We start from the raw sequence: 18,090 nt of genomic DNA, 5'->3' as shown, positions 1-18,090 counted from the left end.
AATAGCAGAGTCATCTCTGGATCTGTATTTGTCAAACTGCTGCAAAAGTAAAGTTTTGGACTATTTCTATGCTTTGAAAAAAAGAGAATAAGTGAAATGCTAAACTATTCCTTAAAAAGTGTAACATTGGTGGAGGTGCTCTTTAAAAACATTTCTTTAAAAGATAAAAACCTAAATTGTAATTATATGCAAACATAAATCAACAGATTATTGGGAATTGTTTGCCCAAGCTAGGATGAATGACAAGCCTGCATGTTTTATAATAAGGTGCTGTTTATTTAATCATTTCATTGTTCACATCTCATGGTACACTCTCCTAAAGCTTTCACTTGTAGTATTTACCATGTGTAATACTGACCTCAGCCTCTTCTCCCAGGCTTCCTGCAGAAAAGAGAGCTGATGCAAACATGAGCTGAGCTCAGAGTTCAACTCCCCAGTCCACCTCTGTCTCTGGGTACGTTTCGGTAGAGGGAAATGAATTTCTGGATTATAGCAATATGCTAATTCTTTACCCAGGGACTGAGGGTTGACAGGTTTTGGAGTTGGCTCTCAACGTTGCCGTCTGGTACAGTCCTGCAAACTGTGAAGTGCTTATCTGGCTCTTTATACACACTGAATGTCCGGATTAAGTGTTTGATCACTTTAACTACTGCAGAGGGTCATGACAGCATCAGGGCCCTCGTGACAAACCAACCGGCTCGGTTAAAGCAGCGCGAAGAGGGCAGCGTTTTGTTCAAGGTTCAGGTGATCTGGTATTTGACGTGGATTAAAACTGCACTGCAGATATTTTGATATCCAAAGTTCCTCAGCTTTTCCGGTCAGCATGCCTTTTAGACTTGCACAGGAGTGTCGTAGTAGCTGCCCAGATGACAGGGCACGGGATCAAAAAAAGACCATTAACAATTAACAGCCTCATCTGGACAGCAAGGAAACTCCCTCAAACAAAAACAGTTATAGCCACTTGGTGCAGACTCCCACTTCAACTTTGTTTTCTTTGTACAATTCTCTTCTTTTAAATAGGTCTCAGTCTTAAATTCATGCCTCCCTGCACAAGAATGGATTTTGTTTTGTGTTTAAATAGAGGACGGGGAGCCTGGAAGTATCCTAGTGTCCATCAGGCCTGATCCACTGAAACCAAAGTCAACACGAGTCATTCCGATGTGCTGTGCTATGCCATGTAGATGAAGGTGTTTAAATCGGTCTCATCCCGCTTTATGTACTTGTGATCTATCAGCCACTCGATCTGCTCCTTGATCATCTTCTTCTGTGGTAAAAACATGTTCTTTAGGATCTCCACCAGCTCGGTCTGCAGCTGGGCGTTGTTGATGCGCTTCCTCATCTTCATGATCTGGATTATGGCCTCCTGGAGATTGGAAACACACAAAACGGTGTGAAAAATAAGAAAGTGCACCGTAAAACAGATGGATTATATTGTAGTTTATACAAACACAGCCACGGGTGTCTCTTGAAACTCCATGATGGGAAATGGAAGGTAAAAACATTTTTTTCTCAGTAGGTGGTGTTATATAACAGAGGCGAAACCAGCAGTATCTTCACCTGCATGCTGCGAGTTCATATCCATACCTGCGTTCTTAGTATCCTTAGCTGGACGATGCCCTCGTTCTCCTCCTCTCGCATTCGCTCTGTGGTGAGCTGCAGCCGACCTATCAGGTTAATCTTCCCCCTTTTCTGAACCTTTGAGTTTTTTCTGTAAAGTCGAAATGAAAAAACAAATGCCCAGGGTCAATGAACAATACAGTACTACGGTTGTTTTTTTTTAATTAAGGTAGAGGTAACTTGATTTACAGTATGTGTAGGTAACTTGTGTATGCGAAAATGCAGAAAAATACATTCAAATAACAGCTAAAAATAACAGTTTATTCTGACTTGTCTCACAGAAGAGCAGATACCAGGATGGTATGGCTATTTCTATTAAATGCAAATGAAATGTGTAAACAACAAAGCCAGGTGGCACACAGTTTGAAGGTCAGAGAGGAATCCCACAGGCATAAATACTATCTTTTAGCAAGGTCCGACAATGTTGCATGCTCATGCATGGGGTGCAAATATGGCATAGGATTTGTTAAACCTGTAAAAATGAATGTGAGAGGACATTATCTCATGTTGCCAATCACAGCTGGCATGCTGTACATTTGGTGAAAGGGGTCCTAGAACCGAAACTACATTAAACCAAAACAGATAACTTTTCCTTACATGAGAGAAAACTCCTGGTTGACATAGAATAATGTTCCTTCTGCAAAGTCTTTGGGTGAAGACACCACCGGGTCGTACGACAACACCTGCCGCTTGAGTTTGGGAAAAGCCACCAGAGACTGGGAGAGTAAGAAAAGCATGATGGTTCAGAGGGAAGCAGTAAAAAAAAAAAGAAAAATCAGAGTAATAAAAAAGAAAAAAAGCTACTTATAAAATGCAATGCTTACAGCACTAAATCTGTCATTCAGAGATGTGAACTTGCTGATTAATTTGGGACAACTATGATGGAGCCAAATGACTAGTTTTATCTTCATCATTTGTCTAACAACATCTATCCATTTACCCAGAGAGTGCGTCGCAGCTCGGCGTCCGGCAGCTCCGTGGCTAGCTTGAGGTTTTCAAAGCTGATCCTCTCCCTGGGCCTCTGGTTCCAGGCAAACAGCACAGCCAGCTGGAAGGTGGTCACCTCCAGGTCATACTGGCCCACCTCATTCTTAAAGGTTATCTGGAGGAATGACACATTGTTTAGTGGCTTTCCCAGCTTCTTTCACAGAGAGAGCAAAACATAACCGTTCCCAAAAGTTTTATTAAAAAAAAAAAAGATTGATTGAAGATCTTGATTTCAGACCAAAATACAAAACAATCAGCTAAAAGAGACCAGAAAGTTCTGTCGAGCTGAAGGAAACTGTAGAGTTGGGTGACTACGAGCGACTCCTTTCACATTACAGTAATTTGATCCATTGTTTAAATAAAAAATATTGATTTGTTGCTTAAAATGTACTGTAATTTAAGTTTATATCTGCTGCTTGACAGGCACAAATCAAATAATTGTGTCAAATTATTTTATCATTTCTGCGTGTCATTTTTATTCATCATTTAATTAGGAGGAAGATACAAATAAACTGTTCTTGGATATAAAGCAACCTGAGACAAGGCCTAAAACAGGTTGCATGAAATGAAGAGCTGTTCATCTGTCCCAGGAAATGCATGTATCTGCATGGCTGTGTTGCCATGTTAGTGCAAGTCAACAACCAACAATTAACTTATGTGCGGTGTGTTTGGTTTCACATCTGAATTCACTCACAATGCCGTTGGACATGAGGTGATGCCAGTGAAGCTTCCTGCCACTGTGGTTCTTCTTGTAAAAGTCTTCTACCTCTGGTATCAAATCTTCCAGCTCTGTAGGTAGAGAGACGAAAACCTTCTCGCTGCTCCTCGACCACGCTCCAGCATTCAGGATCTTTATGTTGACCGAGTCAGCTGCAAGGGGAACATACAAAGACATCTTAGTTACTGAATGACAACTGCTTACAGTTAATGTGTCTTAAACTTGGGCAGAAGGACAGTTTTAAACTAAAGAGGTGGACAAACGTTGTCTCTGTCGAGATTTGTCATTAATTTGGTTGTGTGAAACTATTTTGTACTACTACTATTTTGGGACTACGCATGTGTGTGTTTTCCTGGCAAGAGTTAGATGTTAGGAACCATACCAGCCAGGATATGGTCAGCCTAATGTTGCATAAAGACAGGACACAGGAGGAAACAGCTAGCTTGGTAATTAACATATCATATGTTGTTTGTTTAATCTGTACAAAATCCAAAGAAGTGTAAAAAAAAGTCACATTTTGGTTGTAAGGAGGGTTATGTGCTGCATTATTTCTTGGCAGGGCACAGGGACTCCATTGCACTCGGTCGCCAAAAAATAGTAAAACCACAACTTTTACAAATGAGATATAACAAGATTGTGAGCTTGAGAGGTGTCAGCAGGAGTTTGGTTTAAGTTGGGCTTTTAATTTTTTTGTTCCACATTGCTTCCAGTCTTTATTAAGCTAGGCTAAGCGCCTCCTGGCTCTAGCTTCATAATAGCACACAGACATGAGAGTGGAATCTCACCTCGCTCGCACATTTCCCAAAATGTTGAACTATGCCTTTAAGCAATAACACTAGCTTTAAAATTCTGTCAAGTTTTGTCAATGACTCAATGACAGTTTTGATTTAAGTAATGTATTAAGTAAAGATACTACCTATTTACTGATTAAATAGCTGCTCAAAGACTTCATCTCCTGCATCATGTACAGTATATTAAGTGTGTGAGTGAGACCTCTTACCTGGTAAAGCAAGCTTGTTATGTTTATGCATTTCTTTGAAAGATTGGTTGAGGTCCTCTGACACCTTGATGTCTTGAAACATCCTGGCCAGCTTGTTGACATAGTCAGCTGGCATTCCTACTTCCTGTTAATATACATGACACCACAGGTAGACAGTTTTTAGAGGTGACAAAAGGAAATCTCCTCAAGGAATTACATGTTCTCTTTTGGCTTCACTTAATGTTTCTTCTTTCTTAATATCTTACCCTGAGCCACTCCACCATGTTCTCCTCTATCTCGCTGTCGGCCGAGATGTCTAGGATGAGTCGACGGGTGAGGTGAGCTTTGTGGTAGCGCATGAACACGTCTTTGTTCTGGACATACTTGAGCACCAACAGCTGCAAAGAAAGAGCACACAGATGGTTACTGAAGCCAACATTAAAAGTCAAGTAAGCCCTTTTGCACGTTGTGCCGCTGCAACTACATGAACCAAAATAGTATATAATACTTTACGCTGGTTGTTGGTGTTAAGTGACAATTACATATTTTTTTTTTTTTGATCATCCTGAAAAACATTCAAAACTTGACAGTGAATGGGAAAGAATTATAAAACCTGCTCTTACTACATTCTAGTTAGTAATAAAGTCTACAAAACATTCCAGATGACTTATGTTTGGAACGATGCCCAACCAACTTGGCACCTTGTTCCAATGCTAACCACAGGGCTAAAAAATAATCCAATAACAATATGAAGGTTCCCTGAAACATACCACTTCCTTGAGCTTGGCCTCTATCTCCTCAGAGGTGAGCTTCTTGCTCAGCGGGGTCTTCCTCAAGAGCATGTCACAGTAGTTGGCCAGCAGCTCTGGACACTTGGACTCTGGTTGAGTTTTCAGACCTACCCTGTAAACATAGGAGGGGAAAACTACTGTAGTCATACATTATCGCCTTCAGCAAATACTGAATTTCACACAGGGAGCATCTCTTACCCTTTCTGTTTCATAGGAAGTTCTAATTTAAATATAGTGGCGTCATTCACAACAGCTTTATATGCCTGCAAAGAGGTTTGAAAAACAGGGCTGCGATCAGTTAAGAGCATCTTCTGACAGCTGTATCCTACAATGACACCGTATTGTTAACAGACAAGTTAGTAAGAGCTCACTTTGTCTCGAGCTGTCAAGAAGCGTGGGTCATCCTGAAAGGCCTGTTTCACCAGTCGGCTGAAGCGGTTAAATAAGGTGAGCAGCTGCTCCACATATTTCTCCGAGTCCTGCAACAAAGAACATAACGAGAAACCAGTCAACGTGATGAGCACCGAAGTTAATTCCTGACCTTGGAAATAGTAGTTTGACAAATCAAGGTGAAATTAAAAGCTTTTTGCGGAGCTTTTAACCGCATGTCACAATCTTCATTAGCTGATCCGTGAGGTGCGGTTGAAAGCTCCACAAAAAGCTAGTGAGGGGACCTTGAGTTAAGTAGCCTGGGAAAACCCTGGCGAACTTCCGGCAAATTTGAGATTTGCTCTGCAAGTCCATCTGGCCAAGAGCCCATTCAAGCCCATTTCCAATTTCTCCAAATCGAGGCACCAATCACAACCGTTGAGGCGGGCTTTACACGATGACGATAGCACAGCGACGGTGATCAGCTTCTTGTTTACATTCAACATGACGGCTGTCGCTGCTACGTCACCCGGATCGTTGCTCTGATTGGTTGAAGGACTATCCAATGCGCCCAGAGGCGTTTGAGCGGCGGAGTCCCTTTGGAAATGAGCTGCGAATGAACCTTGCCCAGACCCACTCTCAGTTACAACTGAGAAGGGTCTGGTGTCAACCAGGCTATGAGTTAACATATTTTTTTGTAAAATCATTGCAATGTCTTACATATTCTACATCTTTAGGTCTGAAAATATCAGTTAATTCAATTTGATGAATCAGTACGAGGAAAAGGCTAGTAATGTTTTTATTTCCAGGCCACTGAGGATTTAAAAATCCAAACATTAAAATTACAATTTTACAGCTGTAATACCCATAAAACCCGTAAAAAAGAAAAAGAAAATGATTTTGGTATAATAATTCTGGGGGTAAAAAAAAGACGTCTGATTGGGCAACTGATTGTAGTGATGACGTGTTCCCAGATCTCAGCAATAACGTTGGTGAGAACAATGTTATCAGAAAGTATGACCAAAACCCAAGTTGTAATAAACTGGAATCATCCTTTAACATCAAGACTCAACTTGCATTTCGCAGGTGTTAATGTCCCACCCAAATCCGCATGTGTGTGTGCGTAACACTCACAGAGGTGATCGTCTCTGCTGTGGCCACCATATCAGCCAGGCCGGCGCTCATGATGTGCTCCTCCAGGTCCTTCAGCATGGGCTCGATGCCGCTGGGTACTTTGTCCATAAGAGAGAACATCAGATGCAGCTCTGTGATGGAAGGAAAAGGAACGTTATCACTTAAGGAAGTGTAAGCAGCACCTGATCTGACATATTGAATACTAAGCTTTTATTTGGCAGCTGCATTATAAAACTAGCAGAAGATGAGCAACTTTAAAATCCATTACTGTGCACGCCCTTTGTCCAACTGTTCAATCAAACTGCATGAGCACAGACCTGAATACAAACACATACAAATGTATTAAAACATAATGATGGGTGGTTTATGCAGCCCAGAAAGCGAGCCCAAGACTCAACAATAAAAATGTTCTCTCCTAAAATCATTTATTATAGTACTTTACATTTGAATCAGGACAAATGTATGGAACAAAAATGCTGCATACGCTCATTTTAGGGACCTGTCACCTGCAAATTTTAGTATGTGTGTATTTTATTTAAGTTTTTAGACACCATTTCATAACTTTGGCTGGTTTTGTCAAATTAAAACAGTTTTGTAGAAAAACACGGTTATATTTCTCAATGTATCAAAAAAAGTTTTCGTATCTGTACTGAAATGTATTGGCACTAGTATCAAAATCTTTTTTTTTAGTAGAGTTTACCCCCTGACAATTTGACTGATAATATACAAGATGGCAAAAGATGCACATATATACTGGAAATGTGCTCACATTATGCTTTTTAGCTTTTTCCCTTTCCTTTATTGTGTTATATATCGGTTTTGTGCACATTACAGGTTTACAAAGTGAAAAAGCCCAAAGTCCACCTCAAAGGGACTGTTCACAGCTCTATTGTAGTCCAGCCTTTACTTCCGTGACAAACCTGCGTCACTTTGTAACACACGTTATAATGCTCGCCTAGCTGCTAGCGTGGCACTCCCTCATGCTCTCTTCCTAATGGCTAGTAGTCCTTACCTAGCTACTGTGCATGTACGACTCCCAACAAAGATGGAACAGAAGTGAGATGCCTCACTCTGTAGCTAAAACAGAGAGCTCAACACACAGGGTGAAAAGAGGAGCTGCAGCAATTTGCAGTACAACAAAAATATGTTGTTTTTGAAAATGAAACCATGTAAACCTATTCTGGTACAACCTCTAAATACAATTATGAACCTGAAAATGAGCATAATATGAGCACTTTAATGTCCTGACCTAGCCTAGGTCCATTTTGGAGGGAAATATCTGAATTACTTTTATATGTATTAAGTTTCCAGCTATATAATCATTAAGTTGCAAAATTAAACAACATTCAATGACTTAAAAGCCAATCAGCAGCAAAACCAAATTCTGGTTTGCTTACTCTAAATGCATCGTTGATAACATCTTCAGGACTACAACAACTTTAGCCTGTATTTGTTCCCTTTTTGGCAAATTGGCAAAATTAAAAGTGTGCCGAATTAGATACTAGCAGTTCCTACAATCACTGGATTACTAGGATACTAAATAAAAGATAAAAACGTAATGTTTAAAGGTGATTTTTTTAGGACTGCTTTTGGAGTTGCACTCACGTTAGTCCCATAGTGAGATTGGACCCAGGTCGGTTCCCCCAATACTATAGAGCACGTCAAACACAATATTATAAGAGTTTGGTGGCAACTAACGCTGTTTACAGATGCTGGACAAGAAGTTTGTTAGAGTTTTCCTTGGTGCAAAACTTGAGCTGGCTGAGCCTTTGGTGGGAGCAGTCCGGCCGTACTCACTCTCTGTCTCATTTCGTTTGATCATGCCTGGACACTCGGCTAAGATGGTCTCCTTGATGGGGCAGGACAGGCATTAGTGCATTTAACACCCATTAACTAGGAAGATAAACAGAAGAAGCAGAACAATTCAGAAAAATTTTAATTAGAAAACAATCGTCTAATCGTTTTATTTCAGAGAGTGAGATGAGAAGATCAATACCAATCTCATCTAATTTGTTTCATCTGTATACAATTTGTAGTTTTAGGGGGAGTTACGTCCTGTAACTATTTCTTGAAGAACAACAGTTAATCCTTTGACCCAGCACTTACGTGCAGCAGCTTCTGCTTAAGATGCGCAGGTTATATAGCGGTTGCCAGATACAGTCTGTAAGTATTAGACAAATGTTCTTAATGCACTGACCTAGGACTGCAACTAACCATTATTTTCATTGTCAATTATTTTTTTTTATTATTTTGCTCGATTATTTTTTTATTTTTAGAAAGTGGGATGCCGATGTATTCTGAGGCGAAACAGATGTTTAAAATAAATGTTATTTCCCTGTTGTTTATTGGTGTTCACATTTATCCGAAAATTTTTCTTTCTTTTCCTTTATATTATACCCCAAAAATAACTGCTTCAAAAGCCATCTTAACCTTTAAACACAACATTTAGCTAACATTTCCCGAAACATTAAACTATTCTTTTAATAAAAAGTTGTTATTAGAGTATGAACAAATGTGTAAATCTAAAAAGCTTAAAAAAAAATGCTCAAAAAATTGGTATGTTACATTTATAAAAGGGCAAACCCAAAGAATGGAGTTGCGCTTTGGAAAAAACAGTGGAAAACATTGTGATTTTCTAACTTAACTGTAGAATTGTCAGCAAAATAAGATACACCATTCTCATGTGTTATACTCACTGCTTGTACAGAGTTACAGTCACGTCTGGTCTCCAGGTATCGCAGTGCACGTTTCTCCTCTTCCCTCAGCTTCGAATCAGCCTGGTGAAAATACACACCAGTGCATGCACATTTATTTATTAAAGATAAGATAGATTTGGTAAGAGACTTAAGGGGAATTGACATATGGTCTCAATTATGCTTCGTTCACCATTGCCTGTCTCTGCTGTATGTCATTTTTTGTGAAATTCAAATAAAAAAAGATAAGCTAGCTATTATTGTCTTGGACACACACACACACAAACAGTATCTGCTGTTTAGAAAATTCAACACAACATAGTGCATACAACACACACACACACACACACACACACACACACACACACACACACACACACACACACACACACACACACACACACACACACACACACACACACACACACACACACCAAAAAAAATTGCACACTGCCTGTTGTATAACACATCATAACAGTTGTCATAGTATTGTACATAATATGTGCAGTAAGGGTAAGCAGCCTCATCAATATAAAGTCATGACATAAACAAAAAAAATTATCATGTGTATAGTTATTACATGTTTACACATTTCATTTACATAAAATACTCAACAGCATCTCTCAGAAAAACCGCATAATAGACATTTACATCATATGTCAAACAGACAATATACAGTATCTATTTCTGTTGTGAAGCATTACATTCGGTGTGCATGAAACCCCAGAGGAGAGCAAAGTACTCAGAGTACATCTCTACCACAAAAATACAAATAAAAAACTAATTATTAAACACTAATTAACAATTATTTTAATTCCCTGTAAATCCAACTATTAGCACATTAGCAATCAACAAAGGAATATGACAGGCAATTTGAGAGTTAATAGTATGCAAGATTTTAAACTCAACGTCTGTCTTACCAGTGTACTTTATTTTCTTTTGCCCAAGTAGTTCAGGGGATAGAAAACCATTAATGACTTGCAGTGAAATATTTAAAGCAGAAATAGAATCTTAAAAAGGATGTAAAAACACAACAACATTGTGATTCCAACACCTACAGTGCTTGGACACATAAATGTGCATGAAACCGATCCAGAATCCCTCCTCAAGGAAGAACATTTTACAAATTCATACAAAAATATTCTTTTTAACAGGGTCAAATGTGTTAGCAAAAGATCCTGCAGAAGAACAGGCCCTTGAAGTAACAGTGCCAAATCTGTGACTAAACATTTTTGACCCATGCTGTTCTTTATAGACACAATGCTTCAGTTTTGTGTGAGTAAGAGAGATAATGTGAATAAGACAAGCATGAGATCAGCCACAGCAGCGGATCACTGACTGTTTTCTCTTTTGATTCCTCCAACATGTCTTTTTGCCAAGATCCACAACACGGGGAATAGGAGTCTCTGCTTTGTGAAATGCAATTGTAGGACAGCGGCTATTATCTTTGTTACGAAGAGAACTGGAGGTTGTTTTCATTTTTCAGTGTGAGCAGAGAGCATGCTGGGAGTGGCAAATAGAAACTCCAATCTGGTTGGGAGCGGAGTGATTACAAAACGGTTTGAACAGGGAGCAGGACTTGCTGCCATTTCAGCATTTCAAACTTTTCACATTATCACCTGACTGGCAGTAGTCAATTCAATTTTATTTATACTGTCAAATCATAACAGAAGTTATCTCAGGACACTTTCCAGATAAAAGTGCTGTAGGTCTAGACCAAACGCTATGAGTTACAGAGACCCAACAATTCTCCACAGAGCAACTGCACTAGCCCAGCGGCGGCGAGGAAAAACTAGATAATTATCATAAAAATGTCTTTAAGTCTTTCTTCTTTTTTCGGTATAGATTGGCAAGAGAAGACCATTAAATCAATAAAAAACATGGGAGAAACAGAAACAAAACAAAATCTGCAAATACATTCATGTCTTGTACTTACATATTTCATGTAGTTTTGGACCCCATTTTGCTGGAGGTAGGCAGGCGCCTGTGTTCTGTAGAACCTCTCAGTAGAATCCATATATGCCTTCTCAAAGTTGTCCCTGTAGATCTGCAGCTTGTCGTCCGGGTTGGAACAAAGGTTCACTGCTCAAATAAAACCCAGTGCCATCATACAAGAGACATGGAGAAGGTCAGGCAGGTGGGTCTAATCTTATGGCCCTGACACACCGACCCGATAATCGGCCGTCGGACAGTCTGGCGAGGTCAGTGACTCGAGTCTGTTTGGTGTGTTCCGTGCCGTCGGCCTTCATTTTGGCCGACCTGACTTGCTGGGTCGGAGGGCGGGCAGTCGGACTCAATGACCAATCTGATTGGTGGAGTGCCGCAAAATGACGAGCGGGATGAGTGTGACTAAGCCTCTCAGAATCTGACGAAAATCTTTTAAACTGACCTTTGCCGATCTGAAATGAAGACAGATTCAGCGACTGTATGGCCTATTTCTCTCAATGTTTTCAGAAACAATTTTCGGTGAGCTATCGTCGTAAAATATGAGATCGTATTTCGAACGAAGCCGCCATTATGTCCTGTTGAAAAATCCGGGAGCAGCCAGACCCACGTGATGCGTTCGTCGTTTCTGCCGATGGTCGGCCGTTGGGTTGGTGTATCAGGGGCTTTAGAGTTAAACGTACAATGTTTAAGAGACTTAATCTATAAGTAGAAAACGATACATCACAACCACACATCTGACGGAGGTGCTACAACTTGACAATAGTTACTTAAAAATGTACTCTGAGGAGTTTTTGACCACTACTAGCGCTACTGACCAACGTTTTTATGAGTGGGCCTGTTTTCCTTGTGTATGCTTATTAAAAGAAAAACACTTATTGCTGGAAATTCATACCCATGTTCTCATCCTTACATAAGAATATACAGTAGAGCAGTTTTGATGGTGTCTCATCTTATAATCCGCATTGACATGTTTTACTCTATCGGTCACACAGTGAATATTGCACTTTAGCTAAACTGAAAAAATAATAATGGCAAATCGAATCGTAATCGCAATATCTAGCAGAAAAATCGCAATTACATTTTTTCCCCAAATCGTTCAGCCCTAGTGGCAACAGTAGGAAACAGTAAAACACCAACAAAGGTAAAGGAGAAGAAGCTAGCTCAAAAACAAAGTATTTAAAATAGGGCTGATTGATTAATCTCATTGAAACAGACATTGCAATGATAAAGAACTAAATTTTCAAATCGCTAAAGCCGATGGAAGCGATTAAAAAATGCTTTTGCTACACAATCTAACCAACTCCAGATATTGGAACAAAAAGTTGACCTGTATTACGGTTTTTCTCACCGTAGGACTCTCTTACTCCGATGACCAGCTGGGAGTCAAAGGCCTCTCCCAGCCTCTCAGCGTGGACGAGCTTCATGGCACTATCTTGTAGCCGGTTTTTAATGTTGGAGAAGATGGACTCGTTCCATGTGTCCAGCATCAGCTAAAGGGACAGAGACACAGGATATGATGACAGTGTACATGCACAACATTCTTATTTTGGTTACACTGCAAAAAAACAAAAAAACAAAACAAAATAAAAAATCAGGTTTACTCGTAGTTTGCCCACTCCTGCTCCTCCTCACCTTGCGGACGATGCTGTCCTCCATGTTGGACTTCTTGTTGCTTCCTTGCTTGCCCATCAGAGTGATCTCCAGCTGACAGAAAGGCTTGGGCAGGATGTCACACTGTGTGAAGAACTTCCTCCACTCCACGATGTAGGCCTTCAGCAACGCTGTGTCGTCCTGGTGACTCAACACCCGCTTTGAAAGAGTGAGAAACACAAGTATATAATTTACATATTGACCGATATTAAGCAAGAAGACTAGTTTATTATGGTGACAATTTGAAAGCCACACTGTTGAACCAGCAACAGCATCAGTTAACTTGTTTGCTTTGTAAAAACAGGGCCAGAAATCCCATTATGCTCGTAGTCTTACTGCTTGTGCTTGTTTGATAAAATCTAGGATGTCCTCTTTGAGGGCCTGGTGGATCTTAGCTGGACCTTTGTCATCCCACAGGCACACAGCATGGACGTCTCTGTAGAAACAAAGAGCGGAAACAATGTTGGAGGAATTATCTTTCCTGACTAATTTTGCCTTCAAGATCAATGCCTAAGATGAAAGGAGATGCATTACGGTAAACTTACGAGAACAGGTCAAACCACTGCTGTTTGGTGACGGACTCCTGCCGTAGGAGTTTCAGAACTATGGGACGCATCAGGTCCCATTTGTCTTCAAATTGAAGGGAGCCTTTGTTCTGGAAACAGACAGGAGGGAAGTTGAGCTACATGATTCAAACTGTTCATGAGCACTGAAATTAAATATAGGGTAAGTTACAATTTAACTTCACAAACTTCTTTTAAAGATCTGGACATTTTTTGTTTGTTAAACAGTGCACAAACCAAAGTGTCACTTAAAAAAAACATTATCAAAAAGTAATAAAAACACTTTTCTGTAGTCTATATCTACGACGTTCCACTTCCGGGATTGCTCCGTTGCCGACGGAAATTCCGCTGGATTTCACTCATTCTCATTCCTTGGGCTTTCTTTGTGTTGACATTTTAAACTCTGGTGGATTTATGAGGACTAAGGATAACCTTTTCTCAGATCACTGCTGGGTGAATTGAAACGGCTAGCTAGACTAGTTTCCTGTTGCACAACTAAAACAACCTTTCAACGTACACATGTTCCACTAAAACATGTTCCTTCCTGAGGCTATTTTGCAGCGGCGCTGTTGCTCCGTAAGGCGCTTAAAGCAGCGAGTGCGATTGGTTTAAAGAAATGCCAATAAACCAAAGCACGTTTTCCTCCCATCCCGGAATGCTGTGTGGACTAGCCAGACCCTCCTCCACAGCGCTGTGGAGGAAGGTCTGGCAATGCGAGACTACTTTTCTGTAGAATATTTTTTGTCCTGTCATTGTAGGGGACAAATAATTACACGTAATCCGTGTCTCTGTTCCTGCTGTCTTTGTCCCATAGATTTTGAAATAGCTTTAATTTAAATATTTTTCTTTTTTTCTATTGAGAATGCCAAAATAAAAAGAATTATTTACACGTGGCTCTCATGAAGTAGTCGAGTAATTACCTCTAAAAATGTTTTAGTAACTCTTTGACTTTGGTTCAAGGCTTGATTACCTTCTCATTAAACGACTAATCATTTGGTCTATAAGACATTGAGAAAACACTAAAAGATGCTCATCACAATGTATTAGAGCTCAAGGTGGAAGTCATCTCATGTCTTGTTTTGTCCGACCAAAAGATATTAAATTTACTATAATGGAAGACAAGGAAAAACAGTTAATTCTCCAATTTGAGAAGCTGGAACTATCAAATGACTTGACTGAAAAATAGGTCAAAACTAGTGTAGCAGTGGCCGAGATATAACCCTGACTTTTAGTGCTTAGTAAGGATTATGCTCCAAAAACTTTGGATCCTACAGTACATTTCCCATAATTAGCCTGGCCACATCATAAGCGGTTGTCCTCACTGGCTGAGTGGTACCCCCCTCTTGTCACAAGTAAACTGACATTTATGTGCAAAGTTGTTGGAGTTTTTAGGGTATCAGCTGTGGAGTAATAGATAATTGGTCTACTCTAAGGCTAGGTTTAGACGGCAACAATCTGAAGAGAAACACACACACACACACACACACACACACACACACACACACACACACACACACACACACACACACACACACACACACACACACACACACACACACACACACACACACACACACACACACACACACACACACACACACACACACAGTTTTTACCCTTTAGACAGGAACATGACGATAGAGCGTTTTTAAGATTTCCACTCTGGTGGGTGGTTTCACTTTTTTTGCGTTTTTAAGCCCCAAAAATGCCGTCGCCGTCTAAACAAAAGTCACATCTGATAAATTATTTTGTCGTTTTCACCCACGGGCGTATTCGTGTAAACTAAAAAAATGTTTTACCATATCTGAACATTAACCAGAGGAATATGAAAGTTAAAGTGATAACATTTTTGAAGGGTGTGTCACCACAGAACACCACAGGAAATCCTTTATTCATGTGGCACTGGCAATCAAACTTCACAACTCATCTTGAGAGATGGAAAGCAGAGACATGGGGTGCAGAGATGGCTTCAGCCTCCTTTTAGCTCTGTTTGGATTGCAACTTATCATCAACCACTTTGATTTTCTATGACCCTCACTGTGAACGGTTTACTTTTTGACATGTTTATATTTTGAAAAGCACCTTACTGTTAACCGGATTACGGCATTTCCGGCATTGTGTACATTTAGTTTTTGCAACTGTTAATTTTTATTGTTTATATTTAGTTTTATTTGCACTCTTTCCCACTTATACTCCTCCAGAGTCAGGAAATGAGCAGGAGACATCACTACAGACCCATCACACCCTGGACACAACCTGTTTCAGCTTCTTCCCTCAGGTAGGCGCCACAGAACACTGTTCGCCAAAACAACCAGACACAACAACCGTTTCTTTACAAAGCCATTACTATAATGTACACTTAACACCAGCACATAGTTTCAGGATCAGTCCCTGTGAAATAACCTTGTAACAACAAGCATCCAATTTCATTAAATTATATTTGTATAGTGTTGAACACATAATGTAAACATGTAAATATCTGTCAATGTACTCTGTATATAATCCTATCAACCTACCTCATGAATAAGCAACCTATTATATTAATAATTCTTCATTTATTCTAGCACCATTTGCACTGGCCTATTGTCTTACTTTTTACAATCCTCATAAAGTTTGCAAAATGCAAATGTTTACATGTGTGTATGTATGTACAAGTGTGTAAGCATGTGTGTATGTATATATAATCTGTTTTATATACAAACTTCTATCTCTAGTCTACATAGTAGTCTAATGTTTACCTTGTTCAGCTTTGTTGTCCTTGGTTTAAACTGTATGCCTATTTCTATTTCTGTATGCCTATTTCTGTTCCAGAGTCAAATACATGTGTTCACACTTACTTGGCCATTAAAACTGATTCTGATTCTTGTATTGCAACGATAAATGCAGTTTCATCTTATCATGTTGGTACAGATGTGAGATAGTAATTAATACACTGGGGCAAGCTAATAAAGCAGACAGCATGCATATTTTGGCATTGTCTGTCTGCTGTAAGCTGTCAGTTACTATTTTCCATGCAAAAGGCTTGTGTTTCGACTGCAATGCCATTTTTCTCTACCGATACACAGCTGGCTCTATAGCTATGTCATCTCTCCTGTCCCTCTTGCTTGACAATTGAATTAAGTCACAGTGCCATAGGTTCCTATCAAGCTAAACTTAGTTAGTAAGATGGCAGTTAAGGATTAACAGTTCACTCAATGCACAGAAACTGCTGCGACATTTGCTTTTGGCAGCCTTTAGCATGCATGTTAAAGGGATGGTCAGCTGCAGTTTACTGTGCCACTGAATTGACAGCTCATATGAGATTTGTAGCTAGCGTATACACAGATGTTTATATTTTATTTTAGGTTTAGGTTAAGCTAACGATAGGTCTCCCATCCGTTATCAGTCTCTCTGTTTCTCCGTGTCTGCCTATTGGCTTCATATTTAGTTAGCTGTGTTGTAGCTATTCTATTTAGCTTACTAAATCAGTCACAAGTAGCTAATGTTAGCCAGATGTAACTTAACTGCTCCCAGCTAAAGTCAACACTGACAGCACAATCGCGCACAGGTGGTGTGTAATGTTCGTTGAGTTTGGAGCTAAACGCCAACATTACACCACGCAAGTGACACGCACTTTACTGGGCGTTAAATAAAAATAATTGAATTGAAGTGATTCCTACCTTTAGCAAATTAGACGTCGCCATGTTCCCCTCAACTTATCGTCTCGTAAAGTCTCGCGTGATCTACACGCAGCGTGAACATCACCGACTCTTAAACAGTAGTATTCATCATTAATAAATAGCCTAAATAAATAATAGATTCATTTCATTTAACAGTTTAAAATATTGAGTTAATTTGTCCCTTAATTTAGTTATGATTTCATGATTTATTATATTATTATCATGACCTATATTAACAATGGTGGACGAAGTAGGCCTATATTAAAATTATTTTCTAAGTAGGCCTAGGTAAAAGTACCAATATCACACTGTAAAAAAACTCCACGACAATTTATTTAATAAATTAACTGTAAGTACAGTATATGTTTTATCAGCAAAATATACTTAAAGTACTAAAAGTAAAAGTACTGCAGAATGTCCTGTTTCAGAATAATAATAGAGGTCTATTACTGGATTATAATTATTGTTGCATTAATATAAGCATCATCACTAATGCTGTCGCTGGAAAAGGCGGAACTATTTCTTATTCTTATTATTAATGTTATAGAACTAATTTGGACCAAGTATATATTTCTAATAATACTTAGGCTAAGTAAAGGATCGGAATACTTCTACTACTACTACTTCAACTACTACTACTGAGCAATTAGCACATCCAGTACTACTGTTGCTTTACTGCATAGTCTTTTTTCCATCGACCACAACCTGTAGACCGCATGCATAGGGAGTAAAACTGGAGGAAAGAAAACAGTATTTCAAGGACAGTTATTGTTTTTCGTAAAATCAGCATGAAGTTTGTTATCATTCTTTCTTTGTCTGGTCATCTTGGTCAAATACTTTCTCACACAAACAAGAAGGATTTCCACCTTCACACAGTTTTGGTAAATAGTGGTAGTTTCATGCCACACATGAACATTCTAAAGGTTGAACTATGGAAGTGAAAAATGTTTGGAGAAATTAAAAAGATACTTGAAGGTTCAGTA

General features: G+C 39.4%; 1 protein-coding gene across 1 annotated transcript; it reads right to left on the bottom strand.

Annotated features, from left to right (window-relative positions):
- Positions 1 to 255: 255 nt before the first annotated feature.
- Positions 256 to 17,187, bottom strand: LOC120544459 (cullin-5-like). Its single transcript, XM_039778214.1, is given in 19 exon segments — positions 256 to 1,363; positions 1,585 to 1,708; positions 2,215 to 2,333; positions 2,558 to 2,719; positions 3,299 to 3,474; positions 4,323 to 4,446; positions 4,568 to 4,699; positions 5,072 to 5,204; positions 5,291 to 5,355; positions 5,464 to 5,571; positions 6,596 to 6,726; positions 8,393 to 8,488; positions 9,288 to 9,372; positions 11,225 to 11,370; positions 12,584 to 12,725; positions 12,868 to 13,044; positions 13,222 to 13,321; positions 13,431 to 13,540; positions 17,108 to 17,187. Coding segments are annotated over 19 exon segments (2,349 nt in total). The 5' UTR covers positions 17,132 to 17,187; the 3' UTR covers positions 256 to 1,168.
- Between the last annotated feature and the right edge of the window lie 903 nt (positions 17,188 to 18,090).

Source organism: Perca fluviatilis, chromosome 16 (assembly GCF_010015445.1).
Source record: "Perca fluviatilis chromosome 16, GENO_Pfluv_1.0, whole genome shotgun sequence".
Lineage (NCBI taxonomy): Eukaryota > Metazoa > Chordata > Actinopteri > Perciformes > Percidae > Perca > Perca fluviatilis.
Note: the sequence above shows the minus strand (reverse complement) of the source record. Positions and strands in the feature narration are given on the sequence as shown.